This window comes from Pseudophryne corroboree, chromosome 6, assembly GCF_028390025.1.
Source record: "Pseudophryne corroboree isolate aPseCor3 chromosome 6, aPseCor3.hap2, whole genome shotgun sequence".
Taxonomy (NCBI): domain Eukaryota; kingdom Metazoa; phylum Chordata; class Amphibia; order Anura; family Myobatrachidae; genus Pseudophryne; species Pseudophryne corroboree.
Window position 1 is genome coordinate 615,095,700 of NC_086449.1, and position 27,716 is coordinate 615,123,415.

At 47.6% G+C, this 27,716-nt stretch overlaps 1 protein-coding gene across 3 annotated transcripts in view; it reads right to left on the reverse strand.

Moving 5' to 3' along the window:
- Positions 1-27,716, reverse strand: part of UBTD2 (ubiquitin domain containing 2) — a 293,420-nt gene that overhangs the window by 93,253 nt on the left and 172,451 nt on the right. For all 3 annotated transcript variants that reach the window (XM_063928079.1, XM_063928080.1, XM_063928081.1), the window contains exon 2: positions 18,049-18,285. In XM_063928079.1, the coding sequence (XP_063784149.1) occupies positions 18,049-18,285 (237 nt within the window). The remainder of the gene's footprint in view (positions 1-18,048; positions 18,286-27,716) is intronic.

Consider the following 27,716-nt stretch of genomic DNA (forward strand, 5'->3'; position numbering starts at 1 on the left):
GAACTGAACTTGTATTGGAAAACAGCTGCTACACTGTAGCACATTGTAGCACTGATTCAGAGACTCAGTCGCACACAGATATACAGGTGTCACATATCACATTAATCAGCACAGTCTCCTTGTGCATTCTTGTTGCATTGCGTTGCAACTAAGACGCAAAAAAAAGACACCCAATCCTAGAAGATTCTCAAGCGACCTGCGTGCCAAGAGGGGCTGTTTGGCGCGGCTGCAGCAAAGAGGTATGAGGACATATCTGTACCGCACATAAAGCTATGAAGTGAAGTGTATGGGTACAGTTCTCAAACTAGCAGAAAAAATAAAAAAATAAACCACCATTTTTAATAATGCTGGATTTGAACACAATTTGTAGCAACATTTTTATTCCTGACATGTTCTAGAGGCAACATTTCAACTTGACATGATATTGGAAAATAAGGAAAGAATCATTTCATTCTAAGATATTATGCATCTTCATTGGAGTAATGGACAAGTATCACAACGTTCTTTCCTCTGTACGCCATAAGAGATTTCTGGGAAGTGTATACAGGGTGAGCACACTGTTTGACTGAGAAAATGTCAACAGGTAAGAAAGTATAGTATATCTGCATTCAAATAATTTGACACCAATTAAAAAAGTTGTACATCTGTCACACTTGTATATTATGTCACCTGTTAAATTATTAATTTTTTTTACATACAAAAAAAAAAAAAAAGGATGATATAAAAATTTAGGTTACAGATTAACCTGGAAAAATATAGAATGAACGCAATAGTCATCATTAGAATCAGCACACAGAACGATAAGAAAGAGCACTTGGTAACTTTAAAATTGGAAAATATAGGGAAACAAAACAAAATCTTTAAAATGAGACTGTCCTAAAAAAATGTGGTTAAAAGAATTTAAAAAAATAATTACGGATTTCAAGATTTTGACAATCGATAAAAGCCTACACTATACTTGGACTGTATACTATATAACACACATACAGTAATCTATATGGCCAAATAAATGCACTACACCTCAGGGGCACCATTAGGAGTTTCCTGGTGATATAAGAAACTGCAATTTCTTTTAAAACGTATTATTTTCAGTATGCTATCTGGGCAACAGCATACCTGCACCGTGGGAGTTAGGAGGAAGGGGGGGGGGGGGGGGTTAGCGGTCATCGGCCTTACGAGGTGCAGACCCTCCCCCTGGGGGTCCCGCTAGGATCCCCCGTGTGTGAACTGGCACAAAACTGCTTCACAGTACAGCTCCGGAGCCATTGGAGGGGGCGGAGCTTCCTCAGAGTGGGACTTGTGGTGTTTTGGCGCCGTCCTCTGCTTACTGCAGCCATCTACAGCACACACAGCGCTTCCTGCCTCACAGACATGCTGGAAAATTGGTACAGGGTGTAGCAAAGGGGGAGAGTCGCTTGTGTACACTATCCTGAGCATATTTAGGATTGCAATTGTTAGTGTTTACTGTGATTTACAGAGCTGACAGTCACACTGGGGCTGTGAAGCTCAGGGTGTGCTGGTATCATCCCTCTCTCTCTGTCTCCTCTCACATACAGTAGGGCAGGCTTGCATATAAGTGTGTGTGTGTGTATATGTTTTGTACTTACTGTGAAATATGGAAATGCACAGGTTGTGCAGTGTATGTCACACCAGATTCTCTCCATTATCGAATGACTCGGTTTCCTGTGAACAATGCAGTCAATCTTCACAAATTAGTGAAGAGGCTGGGGGAGAGGGTCCAGAGCCCCACTTGTTAGGGTCTCTTCAGACTATGATGTCAGATATGTCATCCCAGCTCACTGCTAAATGTGCAGAAAACTCAGCTACTGCAACAAGCTGTTGCAGATTTAGCTGCTAGAGCTGATGCACAGCCCCCCTCTCTCATGCAGGTCCCCAGAAGCGTGGTTTACCTGCACTACTATCTGATACAGATGATGATATATATGATGAAGGGATGACCTGGATCCCGTTAGTGGGGATTACGATTTTACTCAGGGTATTGAACCCCTCATTTTGGCTATAACGGATGTGTTAAAGCTCCCTCTAGAGGACACTGCGTCACAGCAGTCGTTTTTCTTTGTACAAAACAAGCCCTGATCCTCCAGAGTTAGATGACTTATTCAAACAGGCCTGAAAAAATCCAGACAAAAAATTCCAAGTGTCCAAAAAGTTTTTGCACACTTTCCCATTTGCTCCTGTAGGTAGAAAGTTTTGGGAGGAACCCCCTGGAGTGGATGTCTCAGTCTCTCGCCTGTCTAAGAAGGCGGTGCTGCCTGCCCCGGTCCCCTTTACCATGAAGGATCCTGGGGATCGGAAGATAGAGACTACCCTAAAGTCTATATACACTGCAGCTAGCCTCTCACCAAGGCCCTCATTCCGAGTTGATCGCACCAAGCAGCTTTTTGCTGCTGGTGCGATCAACTAATCTCCGCCTATGGGGGAGTGTATTTTAGCATAGCAGGGCTGCGATCGCTTGTGCAGCCCTGCTATGCTAAAAAAGTTTCACTCAAAACAAGACTAGCCCTAGACCTACTTACCCTGTGCGACGGATCCAGCGATAATGAGGCCGTCTTTGACGTCAGACATCCGCCCTCTGTTCGCCTGGACACGCTTGCGTTTTACTTACCACTCCCCGAAAACGGCAGCAAACGGTAAGTTGATGCCACGGAATGCCCTATTGCTGTCCATCTTCTTGCGGTCGCCGCTGCAAACACTTTCTTCTCTGTCAGCGCCGGGCAACGACACATGCGTGCAATGCGCAAGCCACGCATGCGCATTCCAGACCCGTTCGCACTGCAGCGAAGAACCGCTGCGTGCGAACGGGTCGGAATGACCCCCAAAGACCGGTCATTGCGGGTTGCTGGATGACCCATGCTATTCATTCTTGGGCCATTCAAATTCAGGGGGGTCTCTCGGGGGATATGTCCTTAGTTACTATGGTAACCCTACTGAAGCACATTCAGGACACTACACGTGTCCTCTGTGATTCTCTCAAGGAGATGAGGAACATTAATGCTCGGACAACTGCCATGGCAGTGTCGGCACGCAGGGCCTTGTGGTCGCGTCAGTGGATTGCGGATGAAGAATCCAAACATAGTGTAGAATATCTCTCCTTTTCTTGGGAATGGCTTTTTGGGGTTGAATTGGATACCTGGATTTCCAAAGTTACGGCTGGCAAATCCACGTTTCTCCCCTCTGGGGCCCTGCCAGCGATATGCTCCTATCTGGGGCCATGTGTCCAGTCTTTCAGGTCTCACAGATTTCGGTCGAAGGCTAGAGGTGCCTCCAATGTGACTAGAGGCACCAGAGGTAAGTCCAGAAAACCTACAAGCACCAGTTCTCAGGAACAGTCCACCGGCTCTGCTTCCACTAAGGCCTCAGCATGACGGTGTGGGAGCTTGACTGCATCACTTCAGCAGCGTCTGCGAGACTTCCTGCCGGGATGCCTGAGTCAGAGAGCTCGTTTCTCAGGGCTACAAGCTGGAGTTCGACAGTACTCCCCCCTAACGATTTTTCAAATCAAGCTTACCAGCTTTAGAGGATATGCAAGTTACGCAGGTGGTCAGCCCACGAAAGCCTCCTTCCAATCAACATTCTGGAACTTCGGGTAATCTACAATGCTCTACTTCAAGCCTCTCCTCTACTCAAGGATCACACGATCCAGGTACAGTCGGACAACGCCACGGCGGTGGCATATATCAATTGACAAGGCGGGACAAAAAGCAGAGCCTGCATGCAAGAGGTGTCAAAGATGCTCCTCTGGGCGGAAACAAATGCAAGAGCCATGTCAGCACTCTTCATTCCGAGTGTGGACAACTGGGAGGCGGACTTCCTGAGTCGTCACGATCTCCACCCGGTATTCCAGCAGATCATCGACCGGTGGGGTTGCCCAGAAATAGACATGATGGCTTCTCGTCGTCTCAACGAGAAACTTCCCTGGTATTGCTCGCGGACTAGGGACCCTCAGGCGAGGGCAGTGGATGCACTGGTGTCGCCTTGGCCGTAACGGCTGATCTACCAGTTTCCTCCGATCCCATTGCTCCAAACAGTGCTAAAGCGAAATCAGGAATCAAGGTGTCCAGGCAATTCTGATTGCCCCGGATTGGCCTCGGAGAGCGTGGTACGCGGATCTTCTGGACATGTCCGTCGAAGACCCTTGGCCTCTACCACTCAGAAGGGATCTTCTTCAACAAGGACCGTTCGTCTACCCGAACTTACGGCAACTTCGTTTGACGGCATGGAGGTTGAGTGGAACATCCTAGCTCACAAGGACCTTTCCAGGAAGGTTATTGCAACCATGGTTCAGGCGAGGAAACCTGTGATGTCAAAACACTATCATCATATCTGGAGGAGATATGTCTCTTGGTGCGAGAAACGCACATATCCGCCTGCAGAGTTACACTTGGGACGTTTCCTGCAGGCTGGTGTGGATAAGGGCTTACGTCTGGGTTCCATTTAGATCCAGATTTCAGCTCTCTCCATTTTCTTTCAGAAGAAATTGGCAGTGTTGCCAGAAGTTCAGACCTTCTTGCAAGGGGTACTCCACATACAACCTCCCTTTGTGCCGCCTACGGCGCCCTGGGATTTGGTTGTAGTGTTGAAATTTCTACAGTTCTCCTGGTTTGAACCCCTGATGATGGTAGAAGACAAGTACCTCATGTGAAAGATGGTGATGTTACTGGCCCTAGCTTCTGCTCGACGTGTTTCAGAATTGGGGGCCTTATCGTGTAAAAGTCCCTACTTGGTCTTTTACGAGGACAGAGTGGAGCTCAGGACACGACAGCAGTTCCTGCAAAAGGTTGTCTCCACCTCTCATCTGAATCAACCTATTGTGCTTCCGTCCAGTTCTGACGCTTCTGCTTCTCCGGAGGCATTGGATGCTGTGCAGGCCTTGAAGATATATGCCAAGCGTACAGCTCGGGTCAGAAAGATGGATTCCTTGTTCATGCTCTATGATGTGCAGAAGAAAGGTTGCCCTGCTTCAAAGCAGTCCATTGCTCGTTGGATTAGGCTTAATATACAACAGGCCTATGTGTCGGTAGCCTTACCTGTTTCTAAGTCTCTAAAGGCCCACTCTACTAGATCAGTGGGCTCTTCCCGGGCAACTGCCCATGGAGACTCGGCCTTGCCACTATCCCGAGCTGCTACCTTTTGTGAAGTTCTACAAATTTGATACCCTAGCCAAAAAGGATACCCAGTTTGGGCAGGCGGCGCTGCACCAGTCTCCGCACATTCCCGTCCGTTCTGGAAGCTTTGGGATGTCCCCATCGTACTAGTTTCCCCCAATATACCTTATGGATGCTAGAGAAAATAGGATTTTAATACCTACCGGTAACTCCTTTTCTCGTGGTCCATTAGTGCATGGACTTTTCTGCAGGTTCTTGTTCTATAGTTACCTGTTCAGCTGTTGCTGTTGTCGTTTACAGCCGTTGCTGGTTGTTGTATGTTAGTGGTGTGCTGGTGTGTAAATCTCACCACCCTTTCTGTTATCATGTTCCTTCTCTCTTATATGTCCTTTCTCCTTCGGGCACGTTTTTACCTATAACTGCCTATGGGAGGGGGAATAGAAGGGAGGAGCCAACACACCCAGTTGAAGAAATGTAAAGTGCACTGGCTCCTTTGGACCCCGTCTATACACCATCGTACTAGTTTCCCCCAATATCCCTTATGGACTACGGGAAAAGGATTTAGCGGTAGGTATTAAAATTCTATTTTTAGTTGCAGCTCAGTCAACAGCATGGACCCCATGGTAGATGCAGCATGAACTCCAATGTCTATGGTAAACTTGCTGCATACATACTGCAGTGCTAAACTTACCTGAACCACACATTGTGCAGCCGATGCACCTGTTATTTTTATAGTGCTGAAAACCATTTTACCCTTTCATATACACTACTAACATCAGTAGAAATCTCCCTGTACAAATCTTGTATTTCAAATCATAATCTATTTGTAATCATTGAGCCATTCATGAGATTTACAGATTTAGCTTGCGTCTGTGATAGACAATATGAAACTATACGCTATGACATGTGCCACTTGTGTCCTTCAGGAACATCTTCTGTGGGACTTCAAATTGCCACATTCTGCGATTTAGTGTAAGCAGCTTCTGTGACCTGAAGGACAACTGCACCCAAACAAAAAAAATAATTGCTTTGAAAGGAGTGTATTCCTAGCTTGCCGATCACCTGGAGTGCCTTACTTGCCTTTGCGCCCCATTACTCTTGTGCCGCTCTTCTCTGTCTGATGAGAACATGACAATTGCCTCTTAAGCAAACCAGAATTTAACCCAGTTCTAACCAACACTATATTTTTTTGGGTGGCAAGCTAAAGGCATAGCAACCATACATTATGTCTTCAATCCTGGGGCCACTATTTGCAGCTTCCAACAGCTCCATGAAAAGTTTGGATGACCTAATTCTCATTTCTACTTATACCATCAGGTTCATCACTATGCCTTATGTAAAATACCGGTCTGCCGCTCAAGAACCTTGCAATAGGATGATAGTCTGGAGTCTTTGCTTTCTTTTTCCCCACACTGTCAAATGTAAAATGTGTTACTTGTATTCAGAGGTACTCCTAAAGACAGTTATGTGATAAATTGTGGTCCACAGAGCAGTGGACTTCCCCACTGTTTAAAACCAATAATGGTTCTTGGCTGCTTAGAACTATAAAAGCATCCATTCCGCTAGACTCCAAAAGATACACAACAAAGGGCCTGAGCCGGATGTGTAAGAAAACCTGATAATTTGCATACTACTTCAGTGGCGGGTAGACTGGATATGCGCAGGTGTTCACAAGCCGCATCCTGATTAAGAAGTTGCCAGCATTCCTGGGTGGGAGGTGGGCAGCATTCCCGAAAACAAGGGGGAGGGGGGATTTGGGGGTGGAGCCCCATTTTCTGGGAATGGTGAGGCTAAGGTCTGTGCCTTAGGACAGATATCCTGGCCTTACCACCGTAAACAGCCTGCCCATCCTGCGTGACTTGAGGGTTACTCTACTGTGTTCAAGCAAGTGATTCAATGCGGAGTCCTCGGACGCAGCAGCAGATCACACAAGCATACAAATAGTCTATTTACTCAGGAAGCCTCCTGCCGCTTTTGCGTTTTTTTGCAAAGCAGCAGCGTCTAAAGTCGCAGCTGATGTACGAATTGCCTCCATCTGAATCAGGCCCAAAATCCTTAATAGGGCTTATGTATCCCATGCTCATAGATAACATATGGCTGTGGGGCATACTTTGTCCTAAATACAAAAGAGGAGGCAATCTTTATACATAACATGTGGTTCTGTTCCACAAAATAGCTATATTATGTCTTAAAAGAGTATTCTAAACTCCATTTTTCATGACCAGCTATTTTTGTCCCTAGGAGCATTATTTCTTGCACACTTTATTTCTTGGAGCATCCTTCTCCTGGCCAGGGTAATCACTGTAGCTCAGAAATTCATCCTGAGTCCTTAGTACTGTCAAAATGGAATTGCTCGATATACTTACTTTAATATAAAGGGCTGTCCTCCAAGATATTGAGAGGGGTGAGGAGTGTTTTGTTAGGAAATGGGAGCGTTATATCAATTTCCTACCTGAGCTAGAAAAAAATACTGAAGGTTTTTGAATCTTGAGAATGGCTCTTGCCCTCTCCGCACTTATATCCATATCATACATGAGCATAACATTGCAGGGCAGAGCACCTACAGTACCACACCTCTCCCTTTCCGGCATCCCCTCCTCTCCCCTTTTTACCCTTCTTTTCTCTCTCGTTTCTTATTATGTAAACAGCATTTGGTGTTGCACTTGCAATCCTCGATTACCGGGGTTCCAAGCTTAACTATGTGGGTCCGATTGCTCTTATGGCTATGGGCTAATTTTGTTCTTACCAGTTCTGTACTTTGTATATAACCATGAGGAATAATAAGATTTTACTTACCGATAAATCTATTTCTCGTAGTCCGTAGTGGATGCTGGGACTCCGTCAGGACCATGGGGAATAGCGGCTCCGCAGGAGACAGGGCACAAAATTTAAAAGTTTGACCACTAGGTGGTGTGTACTGGCTCCTCCCCCTATGACCCTCCTCCAAGCCTCAGTTAGGATACTGTGCCCGGACGAGCGTACACAATAAGGAAGGATTTGAATCCCGGGTAAGACTCATACCAGCCACACCGTACAACTTGTGATCTTAACCCAGTTAACAGTGACAAACGTAGGAGCCTCTGAACAGACGGCTCACAACAATAACAACCCGATTTTTTTGTAACAATAACTATGTACAAGTATTGCAGACAATCCGCACTTGGGATGGGCGCCCAGCATCCACTACGGACTACGAGAAATAGATTTATCGGTAAGTAAAATCTTATTTTCTCTGACGTCCTAGTGGATGCTGGGACTCAGTCAGGACCATGGGGATTATACCAAAGCTCCCAAACGGGCGGGAGAGTGCGGATGACTCTGCAGCACCGAATGAGAGAACTCCAGGTCCTCCTTAGCCAGGGTATCAAATTTGTAGAATTTTACAAACGTGTTCTCCCCTGACCACGTAGCTGCTCGGCAGAGTTGTAATGCCGAGACCCCTCGGGCAGCCGCCCAAGATGAGCCCACCTTCCTTGTGGAATGGGCCTTGACAGATTTAGGCTGTGGCAGGCCTGCCACAGAATGTGCAAGTTGAATTGTGCTACAAATCCAACGAGCAATCGTCTGCTTAGAAGCAGGAGCACCCAGCTTGTTGGGTGCATACAGTATAAACAGCGAGTCAGATTTTCTGACTCCAGCCGTCCTTGAAATATATATTTTCAATGCTCTGACAACGTCCAGCAACTTGGAATCCTCCAAATCGCTAGTAGCCGCAGGCACCACAATAGGCTGGTTCAGGTGAAACGCTGAAACCACCTTAGGCAGAAAGTGAGGACGCGTCCGCAGTTCTGCCCTGTCCGAATGGAAAATCAGATATGGGCTTTTATACGATAAAGCCGCCAATTCTGACACTCTCCTGGCTGAAGTCAGGGCCAGTAGCATGGTTACTTTCCATGTAAGATATTTCAAATCCACCGATTTGAGTGGCTCAAACCAATGGGATTTGAGAAAATCCAAAACTACATTAAGATCCCACGGTGCCACTGGGGGCACAACCGGGGGCTGTATATGTAGTACTCCTTTTACAAAAAAGTCTGGACTTCAGGAACTGAAGCCAATTCTTTCTGGAAGAAAATCGACAGGGCCGAAATTTGAACCTTAATGGACCCTAATTTGAGGCCCATAGACAATCCTGTTTGCAGGAAATGTAGGAATCGACCCAGTTGAAATTCCTCCGTCGGGGCCTTCCTGGCCTCACACCACGCAACATATTTTCTCCAAATGCGGTGATAATGTTGTGCAGTCACCTCCTTCCTGGCTTTTACCAGGGTAGGGATGACCTCTTCCGGAATGCCTTTTTCCCTTAGGATTCGGCGTTCAACCGCCATGCCGTCAAACGCAGCCGCGGTAAGTCTTGGAATAGACACGGTCCCTGCTGAAGCAGGTCCCGTCTTAGAGGTAGAGGCCACGGATCTTCCGTGAGCATCTCCTGAAGTTCCGGGTACCAAGTTCTTCTTGGCCAATCCGGAGCCACGAGTATCGTTCTTACTCCCCTTTGCCGTATAATTCTCAGTACTTTTGGTATGAGAGGCAGAGGAGGAAACACATACACTGACTGGTACACCCATGGTGTTACCAGAGCGTCTACAGCTATTGCCTGAGGGTCTCTTGACCTGGCACAATACCTGTCCAGTTTTTTGTTGAGGCGGGCCGCCATCATGTCCACCATTGGTCTTTCCCAATGGACCACAATCATGTGGAAGACTTCTGGATGAAGTCCCCACTCTCCCGGGTGCAGATCGTGTCTGCTGAGGAAGTCTGCTTCCCAGTTGTCCACTCCCAGGATGAACACAGCTGACAGTGCTAACACATGATTTTCTGCCCAGCGGAGAATCCTTGCAGCTTCAGCCATTGCCCTCCTGCTTCTTGTGCCGCCCTGTCTGTTTACGTGGGCGACTGCCGTGATGTTGTCCCACTGAATCAACACCGGCTGACCCTGAAGCAGAGGTTTTGCCAGGCTTAGAGCATTGTAGATTGCTCTTAGCTCCAGTATATTTATGTGAAGAGACGTCTCCAGGCTTGACCACACGCCCTGGAAGTTTCTTCCCTGTGTGACCGCTCCCCAGCCTCTCAGGCTGGCATCCGTGATCACTAGGACCCAGTTCTGTATGCCGAATCTGCGGCCCTCTAACAGATGAGCACTCTGCAACCACCATAGCAGAGACACTCTTGTCCTTGTGGACAAATTTATCCGCTGATGCATCTGCAGATGCGATCCGGACCATTTGTCCAGCAGATCCCACTGAAAAGTTTGTGCATGGAATCTGCCGAATGGAATCGCTTCGTAAGAAGCTACCATTTTTCCCAGGACTCTTGTGCATTGATGCACAGATACTTTTCCTGGTTTTAGGAGGTTCCTGACTAGATCGGATAACTCCCTGGCTTTCTCCTCCGGAAGAAATACCTTTTTCTGAACAGTGTCCAGAATCATCCCTAGGAACAACAGACGTGTCGTCGGGATCAGTTGGGATTTTGGAAAATTCAGAATCCACCCGTGTTGTTGGAGCACTACTTGGGTTAGTGCTACTCCGACCTCCAGCTGTTCTCTGGATCTTGCCCTTATCAGGAGATCGTCCAAGTAAGGGATAATTAAGACGCCTTCTCTTCGAAGAAGGATCATCATTTCGGCCATTACCTTGGTAAAGACCCGGGGTGCCGTGGACAATCCAAACGGCAGCGTCTGAAACTGATAATGACAGTTTTGGACCACGAACCTGAGGTACCCTTGGTGTGAAGGACAAATTGGAACATGAAGGTAAGCATCCTTGATGTCCAAGGACACCATAAAATCCCCTTCTTCCAGATTCGCTATCACTGCTCTGAGTGACTCCATCTTGAACTTGAATTTTTGTATGTACAGGTTCAGAGATTTTAGATTTAGAATCGGTCTTACCGAGCCGTCCGGCTTCGGTACCACAAATAGCGTGGAGTAATACCCCTGTCCCTGTTGTAGGAGGGGTACCTTGACTATCACCTGCTGAGAATACAGCTTGTGAATGGCCTCCAATACCGCCGCCCTGTCGGAGGGAGACGTTGGCAAAGCAGACTTTAGGAAACGGCGAGGAGGGGACTTCTCGAATTCCAACCTGTAACCCTGAGATACTACCTGCAGGATCCAGGGGTCCACCTGCGAGTGAGCCCACTGTGCGCTGAAATGTTTGAGGCGACCCCCCACCGCCCCTGAGTCTGCTTGTAAGGTTGCGGCTTTTTCTGCTGGGAGGTGACCTGGGGTAAACTGTACAACCTGTGATCTGAACCCAGTTAACAGTATGATAACAGCGGAGCCTCTGAAAGATGGCTCACAACAATAATAACCCGATTTTTTGTAACTATGTACAAGTAATGCAGATAATCCGCACTTGGGATGGGCGCCCAGCATCCACTACGGACTCCGAGAAATAGAATTATCGGTAAGTAAATTCTTATTTTCTCTATCGTCCTAGTGGATGCTGGGGTTCCTGAAAGGACCATGGGGATTATACCAAAGCTCCCAAACGGGCGGGAGAGTGCGGATGACTCTGCAGCACCGAATGAGAGAACTCCAGGTCCTCCTCAGCCAGGGTATCAAATTTGTAGAATTTTGCAAAAGTGTTTGCCCCTGACCAAGTAGCAGCTCGGCAAAGTTGTAATGCCGAGACCCCTCGGGCAGCCGCCCAAGATGAGCCCACCTTCCTTGTGGAATGGGCATTTACATATTTTGGCTGTGGCAGGCCTGCCACAGAATGTGCAAGCTGAATTGTATTACACATCCAACTAGCAATAGTCTGCTTAGAAGCAAGAGCACCCAGTTTGTTGGGTGCATACAGGATAACAGCAAGTCAGTTTTCCTGACTCCAGCCGTCCTGGAACCTATACTTTCAGGGCCCTGACAACATCCAGCAACTTGGAGTCCTCCAAGTCCCTAGTAGGCGCAAGGCACCACAATAAGCTGGTTCAGGTGAAACACTGACACCAACTTAGGGAGAGAACTGGGGACGAGTCCGCAGCTCTGCCCTGTCCGAATGGACAAACAGATATGGGCTTTTTTGAGAAAAAAACCACCAATTTGACACTCGCCTGGCCCAGGCCAGGGCCAAGAGCATGGTCACTTTTCATGTGAGATGCTTCAAATCCACAGATTTGACTGGTTTTAAACCAATGTGATTTGAGGAATCCCAGAACTACGTTGAGATCCCACAGTGCCACTGGAGGCACAAAAGGGGGTTGTATATGCAATACTCCCTTGACAAACTTCTGGACTTCAGGAACTGAAGCCAATTCTTTCTGGAAGAAAATCGACAGGGCCGAAATTTGAACCTTAATGGGCCCCAATTTGAGGCCCATAGACACTCCTGTTTGCAGGAAATGCAGGAATCGACCGAGTTGAAATTTCTTCGTGGGGCCTTCCTGGCCTCACACCACGCAACATATTTTCGCCACATGTGGTGATAATGTTGTGCGGTCACCTCCTTCCTGGCTTTGACCAGGGTAGGAATGACCTCTTCCGGAATGCCTTTTTCCCTTAGGATCCGGCGTTCCACCGCCATGCCGTCAAACGCAGCTGCGGTAAGTCTTGGAACAGACATGGTACTTGCTGAAGCAAGTCCCTTCTTAGCGGCAGAGGCCATAAGTCCTCTGTGAGCATCTCTTGAAGTTCCGGGTACCAAGTCCTTCTTGGCCAATCCGGAGCCATGAGTATAGTTCTTACTCCTCTACGTCTTATAATTCTCAGTACCTTAGGTATGAGAAGCAGAGTAGGGAACACATACACCGACTGGTACACCCACGGTGTTACCAGAACGTCCACAGCTATTGCCTGAGGGTCTCTTGACCTGGCGCAGTACCTGTCCCGTTTTTTGTTCAGACGGGACGCCATCATGTCCACCTTGGTATTTCCCAACGGTTCACAATCATGTGGAAAAACTTCCCGATGAATTTTCCACTCTCCCGGGTGGAGGTCGTGCCTGCTGAGGAAGTCTGCTTCCCAGTTTCCACTCCCGGAATGAAACACTGCTGACAGTGCTATCACATGATTTTCCGCCCAGCGAAAAGTCCTTGCAGTTTTTGCCATTGCCCTCCTGCTTCTTGTGCCGCCCTGTCTGTTTACGTGGGCGACTGCCGTGATGTTTTTCCCACTGGATCAATACCGGCTGACCTTGAAGCAGAGGTCTTGCTAAACTTAGAGCATTATAAATTTACCCTTAGCTCCAGTATATTTATGTGGAGAAAAGTCTCCAGACTTGATCACACTCCCTGGAAATTTTTTCCTTGTGTGACTGCTCCCCAGCCTCTCGGGCTGGCCTCCGTGGTCACCAGCATCCAATCCTGAATGCCGAATCTGCGGCCCTCTAGAAGATGAGCACTCTGTAACCACCACAGGAGAGACACCCTTGTCCTTGGATATAGGGTTATCCGCTGATGCATCTGAAGATGCGATCCGGACCATTTGTCCAGCAGATCCCACTGAAAAGTTCTTGCGTGAAATCTGCCGAATGGAATTGCTTCGTAGGAAGCCACCATTTTTACCAGGACCCTTGTGCAATGATGCACTGACACTTTTCCTGGTTTTAGGAGGTTCTTGACTAGCTCGGATAACTCCCTGGCTTTCTCTTCCGGGAGAAACACCTTTTTCTGGACTGTGTCCAGAATCATCCCTAGGCACAGCAGACGTGTCGTCAGGATCAGCTGCGATTTTGGAATATTTAGAATCCACCCGTGCTGTTGTAGCAGTATCCGAGATAGTGCTACTCCGACCTCCAACTGTTCCCTGGACTTTGCCCTTATCAGGAGATCGTCCAAGTAAGGGGTAATTTAAGACGCCTTTTCTTCGAAGAAGAATCATCATTTCGGCCATTACCTTGGTAAAGACCCGGGGTGCCGTGGACAATCCAAACGGCAGCGTCTGAAACTGATAGTGACAGTTCTATACCACGAACCTGAGGTACCCTTAGTGAGAAGGGCAAATTTGGGACATGGAGGTAAGCATCCCTGATGTACCGGGACACTATATAGTCCCCTTCTTCCTGGTTCGTTATCACTGCTGTGAGTGACTCCCTCTTGCTTTGAACCTTTGTAAGTGTTCAAATTTTTTTAGATTTAGAATAGGTCTCACCTAGCCTTCTGGCTTCAGTACCACAATATAGTGTGGAATAATACCCCTTTCCTTGTTGTAGGAGGGGTAATTTGATTATCACCTGCTGGGAATACAGCTTGTGAATTTTTTTCCATACTGCCTCCTTGTCGGAGGGAGACCTTGGTAAAGCAGACTTCAGGAGCCTGCGAGGGGGAAACGTTTCGACATTCCAATCTGTACCCCTGGGATACTACTTGTAGGATCCAAGGGTCCTGTACGGTCCCAGGGTCATGCTGAGAGCTTGGCAGAAGCGGTGGAAGGCTTCTGTTCCTGGGAATGGGCTGCCTGCTGCAGTCTTCTTCCCTTTCCTCTATCCCTGGGCAAATATGACTCTTATAGGGACGAAAGGACTGAGGCTGAAAAGACGGTGTCTTTTTCTGCAGAGATGTGACTTAGGGTAAAAACGGTGGATTTTCCAGCAGTTGCCGTGGCCACCAGGTCCGATGGACCGACCCCAAATAACTCCTCTTCCTTTATACGGCAATACACCTTTGTGCCGTTTGGAATCTGCATCACCTGACCACTGTCGTGTCCATAAACATCTTCTGGCAGATATGGACATCGCACTTACTCTTGATGCCAGAGTGCAAATATCCCTCTGTGCATCTCGCATATATAGAAATGCATCCTTTAAATGCTCTATAGTCAATAAAATACTGTCCCTGTCAAGGGTATCAATATTTTTAGTCAGGGAATCCGACCAAGCCACCCCAGCTCTGCACATCCAGGCTGAGGCGATCGCTGGTCGCAGTATAACACCAGTATGTGTGTATATACTTTTATATGATATTTTCCAGCCTCCTGTCAGCTGGTTCCTTGAGGACGGCCCTATCTATAGACGGTACCGCCACTTGTTTTGATAAGCGTGTGAGCGCCTTATCCACCCTAAGGGGTGTTTCCCAACGCGCCCTAACTTCTGGCGGGGAAGGGTATACCGCCAATAATTTTCTATCGGGGGGAACCCACGCATCATCACACACTTCATTTAATTTATCTGATTCAGGAAAAACTACAGGTAGTTTTTTCACATCCCACATAATACCCTCTTTTGTGGTACTTGTAGTATCAGAAATATGTAACCCCTCCTTCATTGCCCTTAACGTGTGGCCCTAATAAGGAATACGTTTGTTTATTCACCGTCGACACTGGATTCAGTGTCCGTGTCTGTGTCGACCGACTAAGGTAAACGGGCGTTTTAAAACCCCTGACGGTGTTTTTGAGACGTCTGGACCGGTACTAATTGTTTGTCGGCCGTCTCATGTCGTCAACCGACCTTGCAGCGTGTTGACATTATCACGTAATTCCCTAAATAAGCCATCCATTCCGGTGTCGACTCCCTAGAGAGTGACATCACCATTACAGGCAATTGCTCCGCCTCCTCACCAACATCGTCCTCATACATGTCGACACACACGTACCGACACACAGCACACACACAGGGAATGCTCTGATAGAGGACAGGACCCACTAGCCCTTTGGAGAGACAGAGGGAGAGTTTGCCAGCACACACCAAAAAACGCTATAATTATATAGGGACAACCTTATATAAGTGTTTTCCCTTATAGCATCTTTTTATATATTTCTAACGCCAAATTAGTGCCCCCCCTCTCTGTTTTAACCCTGTTTCTGTAGTGCAGTGCAGGGGAGAGCCTGGGAGCCTTCCCTCCAGCCTTTCTGTGAGGGAAAATGGCGCTGTGTGCTGAGGAGATAGGCCCCGCCCCTTTTTCGGCGGGCTCGTCTCCCGCTCTTCAACGGATTCTGGCAGGGGTTAAATATCTCCATATAGCCCCCGGAGGCTATATGTGAGGTATTTTTTGCCAAAAAATAGGTTTACATTGCCTCCCAGGGCGCCCCCCTCCCAGCGCCCTGCACCCTCAGTGACTGCCGTGTGAAGTGTGCTGAGAGCAATGGCGCACAGCTGCAGTGCTGTGCGCTACCTTAAGAAGACTGAGGAGTCTTCTGCCGCCGATTCTGGACCTTCTTCTCTTTTCAGCATCTGCAAGGGGGCCGGCGGCGAGGCTCCGGTGACCATCCAGGCTGTACCTGTGATCGTCCCTCTGGAGCTAATGTCCAGTAGCCAAAGAAGCCAATCCATCCTGCACGCAGGTGAGTTCACTTCTTCTCCCCTAAGTCCCTCGTTGCAGTGATCCTGTTGCCAGCAGGACTCACTGTAAAATAAAAAACCTAAGCTAAACTTTTCTAAGCAGCTCTTTAGGAGAGCCACCTAGATTGCACCCTTCTCGGCCGGGCACAAAAATCTAACTGAGGCTTGGAGGAGGGTCATAGGGGGAGGAGCCAGTGCACACCACCTGATCCTAAAGCTTTACTTTTTGTGCCCTGTCTCTTGCGGAGCCGCTATCCCCCATGGTCCTTTCAGGAACCCCAGCATCCACTAGGACGATAGAGAAAATAAAAAACCTAACAAACTTTTTCTAAGCAGCTCTTTAGGAGAGCCACCTAGATTGCACCCTGCTCGGACGGGCACAAAAACCTAACTGAGGCTTGGAGGAGGGTCATAGGGGGAGGAGCCAGTACACACCACCTAGTGGTCAAACTTTTAAATTTTGTGCCCTGTCTCCTGCGGAGCCGCTATTCCCCATGGTCCTGACGGAGTCCCAGCATCCACTAGGACGTCAGAGAAAGTATGTTTTATATTTCTGTTCAATCACTCGCTTCATTGTTTGTACTGTAGGTCACCGAGTGGCCTGACAAAGAGACAACAGTCTCGGTGTTGCCCCACTCTCCTGATTTAAGTTGGATATTAATGGCATTAATCTGGGCAGTATTTTAGGAGAAAAACTTAATATGTTATATTTTAAAAGGTGTTAGAAGGTTGTATATGGATATAACACTTATACGTTACATGCTTCTCGATTGCGGATGGGTCTCCTAAAAGTAAAAGGTAGATGTGCACTCAGTGCAAAACTAAAGTGTCATGTGATGTGCAACAGCTGCTGATTAACAGAATCACAATGAAAGTAAATGGGTCAGAATCCCCACAGCGGAATTCCAATTGATCCTGGTGAGTATTCTAACCCAAGTCCTAACCCTAACTGACACCTCCTGCAGTCTATCCATAACCGCCTCCTGCCGCAGCCTACACATATGCGCCTCCTCCCTCAGCCTACCCATAAGCGCCTCCTCCCGCAGCCTACCCATAAGCGCCTCCTCCCGCAGCCTACCCATAAGCGCCTCCTCCCGCAGCCTATCCATAAGGGCCTCCTCCCGCAGCCTATCCATAAGGGCCTCCTCCCGCAGCCTACCCATAAGGGCCTCCTCCCGCAGCCTACCCATAAGCGCCTCCTCCCGCAGCCTATCCATAAGGGCCTCCTCCCGCAGCCTATCCATAAGGGCCTCCTCCCGCAGCCTATCCATAAGGGCCTCCTCCCGCAGCCTATCCATAAGGGCCTCCTCCCGCAGCCTATCCATAAGGGCCTCCTCCCACAGCCTATCCATAAGTGCCTATTCCCACAGCCTATCCAGAAGTGCCTCCTACCCATAATCATCTGCTCACGCCGCTATCCCAATTGTCTTCTCCCCCAGCCTATCCCTAACCCTCCCCTAGTGCCTAACCCTAATACTTACTGTTGGTATCTGTCAGCATTATAAGCGTCAAGACTGTGACCATCCGTAAACAGACCACATCCCAAGCAAATATGGCTACAAAATTACGCACAGAACCTTACAATAATGAGGTTTGACCTTCTTGTACTCCTTAAGATGTGTTATGAGCAAGTGAAAAAAAATCTCTCACTTCTGAACATGTTGAACTTTGGACACAGCCTAATATCACGGATAAAAGAAACCTACCATGCGGTAATGTTATACTTGCACCATCAATGATTGCTTGGGCCAATTCGTGATCATTACTCTCAAATGCATGTGCTGCTGCCTTCAGCGCATCCCAAATTTCTTTGCGCCCCTCAAAAGCCGGTGCAGTGTCCCAGAACTCATCCCGTTTACTGCGCAACTGTCCATCTGTCATAGGGTAATCACTTTTCCATTTGGGTTTATCTTTCTTCAAGGGTTGATTGCGTCCTAAGGCCACTAGAAAATAAAAGATTGCATACTGTAAGTATGTTTGCATGTTAAATATGCACCGACAAGGAGAAAATAATGTGTTGTATGTCATCCAAAGGCAAATGAAAACTGGTTAAAAAAAAATGAATTGGAGAAGAGAACGAAAATGTTTCAGAAAATTGACATTCATAGTTCACAATACAATTACACAGACAATTAATCTGTAGATCATTGCAGACACTTTCTACTAGATGTCTTACGGGCAATAGGATAAACAAAATGTTGGGGGAAAGAATAACTTTTCACTGTGTAGTATATGGCTTTATTCAGCTTGTTATAATGATAGTGGGCCTGCCTTCTACTTTATGTCAGAATGGCTTGGGTCAAATGTGAGTACCATTACATAAGAAATGCAGCTAGATTTGCTGAAAGCAGCAGCTCTCGTAATTGCTAGCTACATTAAAGACTGAAGGATGGCAGGATAAAAAAATTGTTCAAAGGAAGGAGCTATTGCAAACCAAACCTTGTACAATGTCTTCGTGCTGGCACTAATGAAAGAGATCCAGCTGGGAACCAGCCACGTTGGAGGCTGCACCAGTTTTATTTATAAAATTGTGTGTGTGCTTAGGCAGACTGTTTTAATTACTGAGGAAATTGAAGAAATGCCATTTTTATCTACTACTGTAGATTTATAGGAGCCACACAATAAAACTGTATAGGGTATAAGGCACATTCACCCATGACAATTTTCTTGTGAGATCATACTAACAGAATTTGAAATAATATATATATATATATATATATATATATATATATATATATATATATATATATATATATATATCTATCATCTAACAACCCCACAGCAGGCTGCACTCACAAGTTTTAACGTTTCAGGCATCTACTGGGGTGTCACCCATAACTGCTGGTGAGGACTTCCAAGTATAGAGATGAAAAACATTCACACTCAAAATATACACTCTCCAGATTTTCATGCACAATAGAAAGCCATATGTTAATTTCTCACATTGCCAGGATGTATCTCAACAGTTCGGTCCCTGTGAGGACCTTTATCAGGAGGCACAGCAGCAAAACAGAAGTAAAAGGTGCACAAAGCACCAAAAATCCATCAATGGTCTACTGAAAACCTATTTTTTTAATGTAGGTTTTTTGTTAGCATTTGCCTAATGATTTCACTGAGGTAGCCTACACACCAGCCAACATTAATATGCTGTGAAACACAATGCAAAATAAAAAAAATAAAAAATGAGAAAAACCACACAAGCTGCACAGGTAGCTTTTAGCCTGTGGAATTACGCAAACATAGCTCTGCTACAGATGAGTCCTCATACATCTTGCCTCAATACGCCACGCAGCAGGAGATGCCCGAGTGAGTGAGCCGACAGGTCCAGTGCAACTCCGTTAGCATCGGGCATCTTTTTTTCAGAAAGAGGGGGAGATTCAAATGTCTGAAAAGTCGGTTGGGTGTCTGTTTTTTCCTGTCTATTAGATAGGAAAAAAAACAGACTCCCAACTGACTTTTCAAACATTTGAATTTCCCCCAGAGTCTTATTCACATCGCTGTGTGACTAGGAAGCACAAGCAGCGTCTGCTTATGCCTATATGCTGAGTGCGACCGCAGCTGTATCTCCATATGGTATGCTACCTTACAGTGTTTTCTAGGAACAGAATATAGCAGGCATGTCCAAACTGCGGCCCTCCAGCTGTTGAGAAACTACACATCCCAGCGTGCTCTGACACAGCTTTAGCATTCTCTGACAGCAAAACTGTGTCAGGGCATGCTGGGATATGTAGTTTCCCAACAGCTGGAGGGCCGCAGTTTGGACATGCCTGGAATATAGTAATGATGCATATCAGCAAAAGCTGCTTGTGCGTCCTATTCTCGTTTTGCGAATAAGACACATTTAATGGAAAAGGTCGCATTTAAGGATGCCCGGCGCTACCGATTCACACCACAGCTTGGTGTGATTAGAAGGGCTGTTTAACGTGCAGGGAGGCTAGATGTAAGCGATTTCAGATTTTTCCCTATTTTAGAATACTGACATACCATAATGAGATAGACCCAAGCCTAAACACAGAATGCATTTAGGGTTCATATATACCTTATACACACAATCTGAAGATCATTTTATACAATATTTGTAATCATTTTGAGCAAAGTTTGTGTACATTGAACCATCTGATAGCTAATGTGTCTAAAAAAAAATATAGGATTTTAATACCTACCGGTAAATCATTTTCTCCTAGTCCGTAAAGGATGCTGGGGACTCCAAAAGGACCATGGGGTAGAGACGGGATCCGCAGGAGCTTGGGCACACTAAAAAGACTTTTACTGGGTGTGAACTGGCTCCTCCCTCTATGTCCCTCCCCCAGACCTCAGTTATAGGAACTGTGCCCAGGAGAGACGGACATTTCGAGGAAAAGATTTTGTTAAATTAAGGGCGAAACACATACCAGCCCACACCACAAACATATCGTACAACCGGAATAACAAGAAACCAGAAAACAGTATGAACTAATAACAGCAACAAGCTGAATATAAACGATACACAATCCGCGTGTAACCAAAACCAACCAGTAACACTACTACTGCAAGGAACAGTCCGCACTGGGATGGGCGCCCAGCATCCTCTACGGACTAGGAGAAAAGGATTTACCGGTAGGTATTAAAATCCTATTTTCTCTTACGTCTTAGAGGATGCTGGGGACTCCAAAAGGACCATGGGGTCTATACCAAAGCTCCAGACCGGGCGGGAGAGTGCGGACGACTCTGCAGCACCGAATGAGCAAACATGAGGTCCTCCTCAGCCAGGGTATCAAACTTGTAGAATTTAGCAAAAAAGTGTTTGAACCCGACCACGTAGCTGCTCGGCAAAGTTGAAGTGCCGAGACCCCTCGGGCAGCCACCCAAGATGAGCCCACCTTCCTGGTGGAATGGGCCTTTACAGACTTCGGCAACGGTAGTCCAGCCGAAGAATGAGTCTGCTGAATCGTATTACAAATCCAGCATGCAATAGTCTGCTTAGAAGCAGGATTTCCAATCTTGTTGGGAGCATACAAGACAAACAGAGCCTCTGTTTTCCTAGTAAGAGCCTTTCTGGCGACATAAATCTTCAAGGCTCTTACAACATCCAGAGACTTTGGAACCGCCACAACATCCGTAGCCACAGGTACTACAGTAGGTTGGTTTATGTGAAACGAAGAAACCACCTTCGGCAGAAATTGCTGACGAGTCCTCAATTCCGCTCTATCAGAATGAAAGATCAAATATGGGCTCTTGTGAGACAAAGCTGCCAACTCGGACACTCGTCTAGCAGATGCCAGAGCCAAAAGCATGACCACTTTCCAAGTGAGAAATTTTAACTCAACCTTACGCAAAGGTTCAAACCAGTGAGACATAAGAAACTAACACCATTTCAAGGTCCCACTGTGCCACAAAAGGAGGATGTATATGCAGTACACCCTTCACGAAAGTCTGAACCTCAGTAAGGCCAGCCAATTCCTTTTGAAAGAAAATAGATAAAGCCGAAATCTGCACTTTGATGGAACCCAATTTCAGGCCTGCATCTACGCCTGCCTGCAAAAAATGGAGGAAATTACCCAAATGGAACTCCTCCGCAGGAGCTGCCTTGGTTTCACACCAGGACACATACTTTCTCCAGATACGGTGATAATGTTTTGCCGTGACCTCCTTCCTAGCTTTTAGGAGAGTGGGAATGACCTCCTCAGGAATACCCTTCCGAGCTAAGATCTTGCGTTCAACTTGCACGCCGTCAAACGCAGCCGCGGTAAGTCTGGAAACACGCAGGGTCCCTGTAATAACAGGTCCTCTCTTAGAGGAAGCGGCTAAGGATCTTCTACCAGCAATTCCTGAAGATCCGGATACCAAGCCCTCCGTGGCCAATCTGGAACAACGAGTATTGCCTGAACGCCTGTTCGTCGTACGATCCTCAGCACCTTTGGAATGAGAGGAAGCGGAGGGAACACATACACCGACCGAAACACCCACGGAGTTACCAGGGCGTCCACTGCACTGGCTTGGGGGTCCCTTGACCTGGAACAATACCTCGGAAGCTTCTTGTTGAGGCGTGACGCCATCATGTCTATTAGAAGGATGCCCGAACGCTCTGTCACTTCTGCAAATACCTCTTGATGAAATGCCCACTCTCCCGGATGGAGATAGTGTCTGCTGAGGAAGTATGCTTCCCAGTTGTCCACGCCCGGGAGGAAAACTGCCAACAGAGCACTCACGTGCTGTTCCGCCCAGCGAAGGATTATTGCCGCCCTGCTCCTTGTTCCGCCTTACGTACGCCACAGCTGTTATGTTGTCCGACTGGATCAGGACAGGAAACCCCTGAAGAAGGTTCTTCGCTTGCAGCAGGCCGTTGTAAATGGCTCTTAACTCGAGGACATTTATGTGGAGACAAGCTTCCTGACTTGACCACTTTCCCTGGAAATTTCTTCCTTGTGAGACCGCGTCCCAGCCTCGGAGACTTGCATCTGTTGTCATCAGGACCCAGTCCCGGATTCCGAATCGGCGTCCTTCTAGGAGGTGAGAGCCTTGTAGCCACCACAGAAGAGAGATCCTGGCTCTGGAAGATAGACTTATTTTCCGGTGCTGTGCAGGTGAGACCCGGACCATTTTTTTTAGCAGATCCCACTGAAACACCCGGGCATGAAACCTGCCAAACGGAATGGCTTCGTAAGCCGCCACCATTTTCCCTAGCACTCGAGTGCATTGGTGAATCGACACACTTGTCTGCCTCAGAAGCTCCCTGACCACAGTCTGGATTTCCAGGGCTTTGTCCTCCGGAAGAAATACTCTGTTGTTCCGTGTCCGGGATCATACCCAGAAAGGACAGCCGAGTGGCCGGGAACAACTGAGACTTTGGCAAATTCAGAATCCACCATGATGCCGCAGAACCGACAGAGACAGATCCACATTTCTCAACAACTGATCCTTGGACCTCGCCTTTATCAGGAGATCGTCCAAGTACGGGATAATTGTGACCCCCTGCTTGCAAAGGAGCACCATCATCTCCGCAATTACCTTGGTGAAAACCCTCAGGGCCGTGGAAAGCCCAAACGGCAACGCCTGAAATTGGTAATGACCGTCCTGTACCGCAAACCTCAGGAAGGCTTGATGAGGAGGGTATATCGGGATGTGCAAGTAAGCATCCTTTATGTCGACTGACGCCATAAAATCCCCCCCTTCGAGGCTGGAGATCACCGCTCGAAGAGATTCCAACTTGAACTTGAACACTTTCAAGTATGGATTGAGGGATTTTAGGTTCAGAATCGGTCTGACCGATCCGTCCGGCTTCGGCACCACAAAGAGGCTCGAATAGAACCCTTCCCCCCGTTGGGACGGGGGAACCGGCACCACGACCCTCTGTTGACACAACTTTTGTATTGCATCCCATACCACTTCTCTTTCGGGAAGAAAAGCTGGCAAGGCCGACACGAAAAACCGGTTGGGGGGCATCTCCTGCAACTCCAGTCTGTACCCCTGGGACACTATGTCTAAGACCCAAGGATCCAGGGCCGAACGAACCCAGACCTGACTGAAGAATCGGAGACGGCCCCCCACCGGTAGGGACTCCCAGCGTCATGCGGTGGACTTGGTAGAGGCGAGGGAGGACTTTTGGTCCTGGGTGCCTGACACTGCAGGCGACTTCCTTCCCCTTCCTCTACCTTTTGAAGCGAGGAAGGACGAGCCCTTACCTCTTTTGTATTTATTCGGCCGAAAGTACTGCAAAGCTGATGGGGTGCCTTTTGCGGTTGTGTGGGAACATAGGGAAGAAAAGAGGACTTACCCGCAGTAGCGGTAGACACCAGGTCAGCCAGGCCGTCACCGAACAAGACACTACCTTTAAAAGGCAGAGCTTCCATATTCTTCTTGGAGTCGGCATCAGCATTCCATTGATGAACCCACAGCGCCCTCCTGGCCGAAATCGCCATGGCATTGGCTCTTGATCCCAAGAGGCCAACATCCCTCGCCGCATCCTTTAGGTAATCTGCAGCGTCCTTGATATAACCAAGAGTCAAAAGAATATTATCTTTATCAAGAGCATCCATATCAGAAGCCAAATTTTCAGCCCACTTCGCAATAGCACTACTCACTCATACCGACGCCACAGAAGGTCTGAGCAATGCACCAGTATTGACGAAAATGGACTTCAACGTCGTCTCCAGCTTGCGATCTGCCGGATCCATGAGAGCAGCCGAGTCAGGAGACGGAAGCACCACCTTCTTGGACAATCGCGAGAGGGCCTTGTCCACATTGGGAGATGACTCCCATTTTTCCCTGTCGTCAGAGGGGAAAGGATATGCCATCAAAATTCTCTTGGGAATCTGCCACCGTTTGTCAGGCGACTCCCAAGCCTTTTCACAAAGCGCATTCATTTCATGAGAGGGGGGAAATTTTACCTCAGGTCTTTTCCCTTTAAATAAACAAACTCTTGTGTCAGGAACGGCAGATTCCTCAGATATATGTAAAACATCTTTAATGGCTATAATCATGTACTGAATACTCTTGACAACCCGTGGATGCAAAGAAGCCTCATTAAAATCGACATCGGAGTCAGAATCCGTGTCGGTACCTGTATCTGCCATCTGGGTAAAAACAGGATTTTAATACCTACCGGTAAATCCTTTTCTATAAGTCCGTAGAGGATGTTGGGGACACCAAAAGAACCATGGGATATAGACTGATCCGCAGGAGACATGGGCACTTTAAGACTTTCAAAGGGGGCGTGACCTGGCTCCTCCCTCTATATCCCTTCCCAGACTCAGTTTGGAACTGTGCCCGAAGAGATGGACATTTTGAGGAAAGGAAATAACAACAAGGTGAGCATCATACCAGCTCACGCCATAAACATGCCGAATAACATGGCATTCAACTGAACACATGCCAACGGACATGAACAAAATTCAGCAACAAGCTGAAGAAACCAAAACACAACCTGTGTGTAACCAGAACTAACTGCAGATACAGTACGCACTGGGACGGGCGCCCAACATCCTCTACGGACTTATAGAAAAGGATTTACCGGTAGGTATTAAAATCCTGTTTTCTATTACATCCTTGAGGATGTTGGGGACACCAAAAGAACCATGGGATTATACCAAAGCTCTATAACGGGCGGGAGAGTGCGGATGACTCTGCAGCACCGATTGACCAAACTTTAGGTCCTCATCAGCCAAGGTATCAAACTTGTAAAACTTAGCAAACGTGTTTGACCCCGACCAAGTAGCAGCTCGGCAAAGTTGTAATGCCGAGACACCCCGGGCAGCCGCCCAGGACGAGCCCACCTTCCTAGTAGAATGGGCTTTTGCCGATTTAGGTAACGGCAAACTTGCCGTGGAATGAGCCTGCTGAATCGTGTGACATATCCAGCGGGTAATGGTCTGCTTGGAAGCAGGATATCCAAGTTTATTGGGAGCATATAGCACAAACAGAGTGTTTTTCTAACTGGAGCCGTTCTGGCAACGTAAATTTTCAAAGCTCTGACGACATCCAGAGACTTTTCCTCCGCCAAAGTGCCAGTAGCCACCGACACCACAATAGGTTGGTTAATATGAAAAGAGGAAACCACCTTTTGCAGAAATTGTTGCTGAGTTCTCAATTCTGCCCTATCTTCATGGAAGATCAAATAAGGGCTCTTGTGAGACAAGGCCACCAATTCAGACACCCGCCTTGCGGATGCCAATGCTAACAAAATGACAACCTTCCAAGTGAGGAATTTCAACTCAACTTTACTTAAAGGTTCAAATCAATGTGATTTTAGGAATGTCAAAACCACATTAAGGTCCCAAGGTGCCACAAAAGGAGGTTGGATGTGCAGGACCCCTTTTACAAAGGTCTGCACCTCAGGAAGTGAGGCCAAATGTTTCTGAAAGAAAATTGACAAAGCAGAAATCTGCACTTTTATGGAGCCTAATTTAAGGCCCGCATCCACTCCATTTTGTAGAAAATGGAGAAAACGTCCAAGGTCAAACTTCTCCACTGGAGCTTTCTTGGACTCGCACCAGGAAACATATTTCCTCCAAATATGGTGATAGTGTTTGGACATCACACCCTTCCTAGCAAGGATAAGAGTGGGGATGACTTCATCGGGAATACCCTTACGGGCTAAAATCTGGCGTTCAACCGCCATGCCGTCAAACGTAGCCGCTGTAAGTCTTGATAGACGAACGGCCCCTGCCGCAGCAGATCCTCGCGAAGAGGAAGCGGCCATGGATTTTCGACTAACAATTCCTGAAGATCCGGGTACCAAATTCTCCTTGGCCAGTCTGGAACTACAAGAAGCGCTGGAATCTGTGATTTTCTTAGGATTCTCAGAACCTTTGGAATGAGAGGAAGCGGAGGGAAAACGTACACCGACGGATACACCCAAGGTGACGTCAGTGCATCCACTGCCGCCGCCTGAGGGTCCCTGGACCGGGAACAATACTTTAGTAGTTTTTTGTTGTGGCGGGACGCCATCATGTCTATGTGGGGAACCCCCCATAGATTCGTTAGTAGGGAGAAGACCTCCCGATGGAGGCTCCACTCTCCTGGATGTAGATCGTGTCTGCTGAGGAAGTCTGCTTCCCAGTTGTCCACTCCCGGAAGGAAAATTGCAGACAGAGCGCTTACCCGAGTCTCTGCCCAGCGAAGAATCTTTGTGGCTTCTGCCATTGCTGTTCTGCTCCTTGTGCCGCCTTGGCGGTTTATGTACGCTACTGCTGTCACATTGTCCGATTGGATCAGGACAGGCCGGTTTCGAAGAAGATGCTCCGCTTGTAGAAGGCCGTTGTAAATGGCCCTCAACTCCAGCACGTTTATGTGAAGAAGAGTTTCCTGACTTGACCATCTTCCTTGGAAGGTCACCCCTTGTGTGACTGCTCCCCAACCCCGGAGACTTGCATCCATGGTCTCTAGGATCCAGTCTTGGATCCCGAATCTGTGTCCTTCTAAAAGGTGAGAGCTGTGTAGCCACCACAGGAGTGAGATTCTGGTGTTGGGGGATAGAACTATCCTCCGGTGCATATGAAGGTGGGATCCGGACCATTTGTCCAACAGGTCCCACTGAAACACTCTGGCATGGAACCTCCCGAATTGGAGGGCCTCGTATGCCGCCATCATCTTCCCCAGCAATCGAATGCATTGATGAATGGAGACAGTCGGTGGTTTCAGAATGAGTTTTACCAAACTCTGAATTTCCAGTGCTTTCTCCGGAGGGAGGAACACTCTCAGCTGGACAGTGTCCAGAATCATACCCAAAAATGCCAACCGAGTTGTTGGAATTAAGTGTGATTTCGGCAGGTTCAAGAGCCAGCCGTGCTGTTGTAGAAGCGACAGAGACAGTGCAATGTCCTGTACCAGTTATTCCTTGGACCTCGCCTTTATCAGGAGATCGTCCAAGTACGGGATAATTGTAACTCCTCTTTTT